At 43.6% G+C, this 6,692-nt stretch overlaps 1 protein-coding gene across 2 annotated transcripts; it reads right to left on the reverse strand.

Annotated features, from left to right (window-relative positions):
• Positions 1-4,506: 4,506 nt before the first annotated feature.
• On the reverse strand, positions 4,507-6,343 carry LOC119029146 (regulator of G-protein signaling 21-like). 2 transcript variants are annotated; one of them, XM_037115778.1, is made up of 5 exons: positions 6,010-6,343; positions 5,613-5,672; positions 5,245-5,306; positions 4,942-5,108; positions 4,507-4,744 (listed from the first exon to the last, which is right to left on the reverse strand). In XM_037115778.1, exons 1-5 carry the CDS (start codon positions 6,087-6,089, stop codon positions 4,556-4,558), a joined length of 558 nt encoding a protein of 185 aa, XP_036971673.1. In that variant the 5' UTR covers positions 6,090-6,343; the 3' UTR covers positions 4,507-4,555. The 2 variants fall into 2 exon arrangements, with proteins under 2 accessions (XP_036971673.1, XP_036971672.1); XM_037115777.1 differs by having other exon boundaries at positions 5,245-5,309; positions 6,010-6,322.
• Between the last annotated feature and the right edge of the window lie 349 nt (positions 6,344-6,692).

The following is a 6,692-nucleotide window of genomic DNA, read 5'->3' on the forward strand; positions in this document are numbered from 1 at the left end:
TGCAGAACTTACAGTTCTGTTGGTTGGCTGAGGCTGCGCAGGATCCACCTTTTGACTCTCCTCCGAGGCCAAAAGTGAAACAGGTGGAAATGGCTATCGGCTGTGAACATATTTTATTAGCATCCCACCGTGATAAAACTCACAGTTGGCCACTGACCGCAATGAAACATGGGCTTCATTCATTCCACAGGGGGGATATTTGGTCAGTCAGCAACACAGAGGACAGATCATAACCATAAAAAAACATACAGGAAAGGAGATACAGCAGGATATTATACTGCTCTGGGGCCAGCCAAAGTCAGTAAAATATCATACCCGTAAACACAGAAGCATTTCCTCAGTTGATACAAGCCAGTAAATGTATGAAACCAAACCACAGACATTCTGCTCCGTGCAGGATCTTTAACTTTACAGCCAATCTTGTTTTTTTTATCATTAAATGTAAGGCTGTTAAGGGAACAAGAACTTCCATACCACACTCATATTAACAGGTAAAGATTAGTTTAACATAAAGACTGGAAACAGAAATGTCAGGGAGACTGTCACAGCACAGAACTCCATAAAGCTAGAAGTCGACAGTTTTTAAATTTATGTTTGTGAGAATTAAAGACTCAAGATATCACGCTTCAGTTTGTGAGCTTTAGGAGTTATTATTATTATTATTATTATTATTATTATTATTATTATTATTATTATTATTATTATTAATAACATTTTTGAACATTTTCTGAACAGGTCCAGTTGAGTGACTCCCATAATAACCCTGTTATCACAGATGACATGACCGTTGCAGTGTAGCAGCAACAGGCATACCAGTCCTTTGTTCAATAAGTATGTTTCCTGTGTATGTACGTTTTTAGATTATGCGCTGATCTTTCTCTGTTGTGTACGTCATGAAGTGAAAGTAACTCCCGGTTGACCTTTTTAGATTGACGCGGGACATGGAAAGCGATCTTGAGTGAAAGTCTTTTTTTTTTCGTTTTGACCCAAACCGTCCACCCCCCACCTCCCCCTCATGCACACCGTGTCACACTTTGGAACCACGTCACCTGACTTCCTCCTTTGCAGCCTAACAATAAGAGTAGATATGTGTCGTCATAAGCTGCTGCTCAGTCAGCCTTTGCCGTCATCATTCTGTTGTGTGGCAGCATCTCCCAGTCACAGTACTGGCATGGAACCAAAGTGGTGCCATGATAAATTCTGACCCTGTAAAGGTGTGTGTGTGTGTGTGTGTGTGTGTGTGTGTGTGTGTGTGTGTGTGTCTGTTTGTGTGTGTGGCACAGAGTGTACACACAGAACCTCCCTTTGACAGAGGCTTGTTCAAAAACAAAAGAAGGAATAAAACATTAGGACTGTTTTCTCTGTATATTTACAGGGGCTAGAGCCCATCACATGTAGACCTACTAAACATAAAACCAGAGGTAGAAGCTGTCAGGCTGTTTCACTCATATTTTAAGTACAAGACTGTGTGATTGTGGTTGTTTGTCTATTACAGACACCATGTAAAACGCATACAATGAAAATTTGCAAAAATAAAAAATCTAAATGCAGATCTGGTGTGTTTCCATAAACAGTTTTGAGCGAATGAACCAGCAGACATACATTTCATCGGGGGGTTGACGTGGTGTAGGCTGCGTGGCTGCGTCCTGCGTGGATTTTTGGAAGTAAATAAACCAAGAGGCAAGAAAACGGAGAGAGGTCTTCAGGAAGGACTTCCAGCAGGGCAGGTTGTAATTGTTGTTGCATGTCAGCTATTTGCACAGAGCAGACAGTGGAAACAGCTGATCAGTCATATGATGTGAATGTTTGCAACATCACAGTTTATCTGGCAAATCTGTTTCCAACACCGCAAGCGAGGAAGGGAATGACTTTGCCGTTTCCATGAAAAATGCTCATGTGATGTTCCTCAGAATGCACTTAGTGACCTTCAGGAGTCTGTCCATCATCCTGCCTGTGATACAGCCATGCTGTACTCTGACAGAAGAAAGAAGGGTGAGACACTATCTGAGGGTTCCCTGTTGTCAGCCAACCCAACAGCTTTGAGCCATGTGCATTTTGACTATGACATGAACATTTTCGATCTCAACATCCTTTTCTTTCTCTCCTTTTCTTTCACATTTGAATGACTTTAAAGTAAAAAGGAGACAAATAACCAAACCAAATCTCATCGTCGCTTCTGCGGAATGGCCCAGCGTTTCATTGTTCCACGCGGCTGCACTTGAGGAGAAAAATCTCATTTCTCACAACGACTGATTTCATTAGAAACTGGAAGTCCAGGCCTTCCTGTTTCTAAAACAGCACATGGCACCGATGCACTTAATTTTCAAGTCAGCAGATGCTTCTCGGCGATACGGACGGATAACAGGAAACTCTAGACACTCGGTATCTCGCTGTTGGATACCACGAGGCCCCGTTTTAGACTGAACGCAGAAATTGAAATTCAAAGCGGCCGAGCCAGTGCTGCGTTCACCGTCTGAATATCCTCTCGCTGTCTGTGGATTATCTTCCTAATTACTGTCTGTGCTGGCTTTCTCAGAACGCTGAAAAACGTTTGAATACGAGAGCCCGGGAGCTCTGTCTATAAAACACATGCTGTATATATACTTTGTCACTTAGGAGGATGGAGGGTTACGTCGCGCCAACAACTGCTGCAGTTGCTTCTCCATAACAGTTAAAAAAAATAAGTCTTCGCCCCACCAGAACTTGGCACAGCCTTTATGTTTCCATGCTTATGCGGTGGAGTATCGCTTTAAACATATACCAGACAGTCATTAAGCAAACATCCCATTAATTTTCCTAATGCCGCGTTTTTTGTTTTTTTTTTAGATCTATTTCCCCTGCTAGCGTGTTGCCGTGCTCTTTAAAACAGAACACATGGGATATCGGAGCAGAGAGTGAAAAGGCCTCGGTGTGTCCGTGTCTGCGTGTGCGTAATAATCACTAAAAGATGTCACTTTGTGTTTTCCGAGCAGGCAATTTAAATAATTTAATGCCATTCAAATCACTAACATTTTAACAAGCACTTCAACACTGCAACAAAAACATTGTTACTCAAAAAAAAAAGAAAAAAATTGGGTGACGATTAACAATAAATAACACATTGTTTTAAACTTTAAGTTAACTTCACTAGGAATACATTCAAACAACATGCTTTTTGGAAGGCAAATAACAAGGCATATTCTCAGGGTATACAAAGGAGTTTGAACATCCTGTCATGCAAGGTGAAGCATCCTATCGCTACAGTAATTCCACTCAAATAGGTTAGTAAAACCAGTAAAACCATAACTCTTGACACTTCAGCGCTGTAAGAATCATGTTTAGACTAAGATTCCGGTGAAAAAAAGAGTGACTCCTTTTTTTTCTTTCCACTGGAATTAGATTTTTTTTTGGGGGGGGTGAGTGAGTCCCTGCACCACAACACGAAAAAAAGAAAAGAAAAAGGCAGACAGACAAAGAAAGTGGTGTGTGTGTGTGTGTTTCCTTTGACTCTTTCAGACTAAGATAAGGGCCAGTCGTCGTGTGCTTGAGGAACTATTTTCAGACTACTGGCCGTAAATGGGAACGTTCGGATTCCACACAAAGAAATGTGCATGACTGCTTTGTTGACACGAAAAAGCTGATTTATCTCCATTTTATATATATATATATATATATATATATATATATATATATATATATATATATATATATATATAAATGAAACTACTGCTTTTACGTTTTGTTTGAAAATAATAATCCTTAAATGTATTTAATATTGGCACAAAATGTCACCCACAGGCAGATTCAATCAAAACCCAGGAAACTCCTTTTTGCTTCATTCTGAAAAAATAAATCTCCCTTCCAAGTGTCCCAGAATGCCTCCTGTGGCACTAAGTGGCCTCCTGCAGCCCTTTTCTACGCAGGATGACGTATCACTGTTGAGTCCTCTGTCCGTTATGGATCTGCTGGCTTCCTCGGTGCTGTCATTAGATGATTGGCCGGCTCTCATTGCAACAGCTTGTTCTGTGTCAGTGGCGGTTAACAGCTACAGCTACAAGTACCCACTCGCTCTCTCATGTTCTCAAACGTACACACACAACTGATCAAGTGTGACCGTTGCATCTTACATCCGCTATTGTTATCTGCACAGGAAACACCTCTACAGAGAAGGCCGAGGGAAGTCCGTTTTTTTTTTTTTTCTGTCGCAGCTCTGCCGTCACAGTAGACGTCAGTCGCCCCGCTGATTCGGTCATTGTCAAAAGTAGTCACTTCGCCTACTCACTACTGACTGATCATCCAGGGCCAACACACACACACTACAGGGTCACTATCATTGAGGCTGGGCCGGTTGATTCCTCTTCTTGTTACGAAGTCCTCGGGTGTGAGGTGCTCGGTGTCGGGGATAGTGACGACACCGGGATGCGAGGCCTCTGTATGTGTCCGTGCGGCGCCCGGGTCGACCCCTCCTTCCTTCCTTCTTTGTCGTCAGCCCCTCCTCCTTGAAGGAGCTCAAACATTCCAGTTATGTTTTTTTTTTTTTTCTAAATGTCCTTTCTCCCTCCCTCCGAGCGCGCCTTCAACCCTTCGTGGCGTCGGCGGCGAGGTTTTCCAGGAGAGTTCTATAAATGTCCGAGCGGAGGAACCGCGGGTACGAGTCTCTTTCCATCAGCCCGTAAACTATCTTCTGAGCGTCATCAAAGCAGTGCATGGTGGGAGTCTTGACGTTCCTTTTGATCTGCTCTCGGGTGTGATAGTCGATGTTGATCTGGAATGAGGCAGAAAGATAGGAATGAGGGGATTTGAGCCAAGAGTCTTCAACGTTTGACCAGACACTCTCCCTATTTTATACTCCTGTCAGAGCGCAACATGTATCTTCATTTTCAATATGACATGACGGAATAAAGAGATCTAAGTATGTGTAGAGAGAGACAGAATGTGAAGCATCTCTCCGGCGGGATTTACCTCTTTAGGAGATTCTGCTTTGATGAACTGCTCATAAATCTTCTTGGCCCTCGAGGACATTCTGAATGAAGACTTGATCTTCTTGTAATCCTCGCAGGTGAGCCAGAACTCAATATTCTCGTCGCTGTATTCGGATTTCAGAAAGTTGCGAAAAGTCGCCAGTCCATCTGAAGCAAACAGAGAAACACACCGGGCATGAAGGACAGACAGCACCCTCTCTCTTCTCGGCTCTCTAAAAAAGCCTTCATCCTACAAACATAATTTGTGGCCAGTATTCTCGTCCTCGGGGGAAAAGCAACCTACATTTAGACTCGAGAAGCCTTTCCAGTGACTGTGACCATTGTTGGGTATCTTCTAAACTTAGCCTGCTGGGAGAGAATGCAAGTTAGATTACTCAGACGGAATCAAAACTGGGGAAAAGTAAAGATGCAGAGGCTCAGGAGGAGACAGAAGCCGTGAAATCAAGAGAGCAGAGCAGATGTGCTTATCAAATTCACACAAAAATGTCCAGCCAGCGAGGGTATGTTGGTGTGCATGTGTGCCGTGCCAAAGCAAACATGGTGTCTCAAGTTCATTTGAATCCTTTCATGATGCCATAGATGGAAATGATAGGAGCAGGCTGGCTATTTTAAAACCGAAACGTATGCAAAACACTCCATAAGTCTCCTTACCTCTCAGAGCTTGATGAGTGTGAGAACATGCACTGGAGTCGGCACATAAAGTTCTTTCCACTGCGGAGAGATAAGAAATGCTTGAATATATCCCTGTCGGATTTACTGCTGTTAAATTAGCTTGCAGTGAATCCTTTCGAAGCACGCCGGGCATGTTAGTGATTAAAAAAAAAAGGCAGCATGTGCTGCAGCACAGTTAGACCACATTATTGACTTAAACTATTTTCGGGCAGCACCACGAAGCATCCCGTTCACATGTGTCTAAGAAAGCAAAACGTCGCTTTGAAACTTAAATGCATATGTTAAACCAAAATGAAGATCTTTATTTTTCCTTTTTTTTTTTTGTTCATCAAGCCCCAAGTCAGCATAGTTACTGGAATGTAGAAGTTTCACTCACATGTTCTTGTTTCTCTTCCTGTCATCTCTGTCCATGATGAAGTGCTGTGTGTTGAGTGGTTCGATGATTAGGCTGGGCATTGTCTTGTTAAGTCCGAACACTCAGGCTCCCGGTCCTGGTCATGCTGCGGCTGAGAGACACTTAGGAGGGTTCCCCCTGCGACGCTGCTTTTTATACCAAGGTTTCCTGTCGCTGCCGACCGGGGGCTGCTGGGATACATCAGTGGCTCAGCCCAGACTGAAGAGGAAGCACCCCTTCCTCCTCCTCCTTCCTCCTGTTCCTCCTCTCCTCCTACCTCGCTGTTAGAAACAACACATAATCACCCTGTGCTGCGTGCATGCCTCCCTCCTGTTGATGCCTTACTCCCTATTATGTCTCTCTGCTCCTTTTCCTTTCCCTCCCGCTGGTGCTGATCCTTCCCTCCTCCTGGCTGGATGAGCCAACCATTAAGCACTCTGTGGCTGAAAGTGTGCCGTGTTCGCATTACTTCCAGGCTGACAGCACAGATGCAAATTACAGTAACAGTGACTGTGATAGGCAAATTGTGACCTTTGCTCAATGCGTGTGGTGCTTGGCGGCTTGGAAAACTGAAGCCTGAAGTGGAGCCAAATGGAAGGGTTGCGCTTCTGTCTCGCGTTTCAGCGTTTTTTTTCACAATTCAACATTAATTGATCCGCCGCAAA

Source organism: Acanthopagrus latus, chromosome 11 (assembly GCF_904848185.1).
Source record: "Acanthopagrus latus isolate v.2019 chromosome 11, fAcaLat1.1, whole genome shotgun sequence".
NCBI lineage: Eukaryota > Metazoa > Chordata > Actinopteri > Spariformes > Sparidae > Acanthopagrus > Acanthopagrus latus.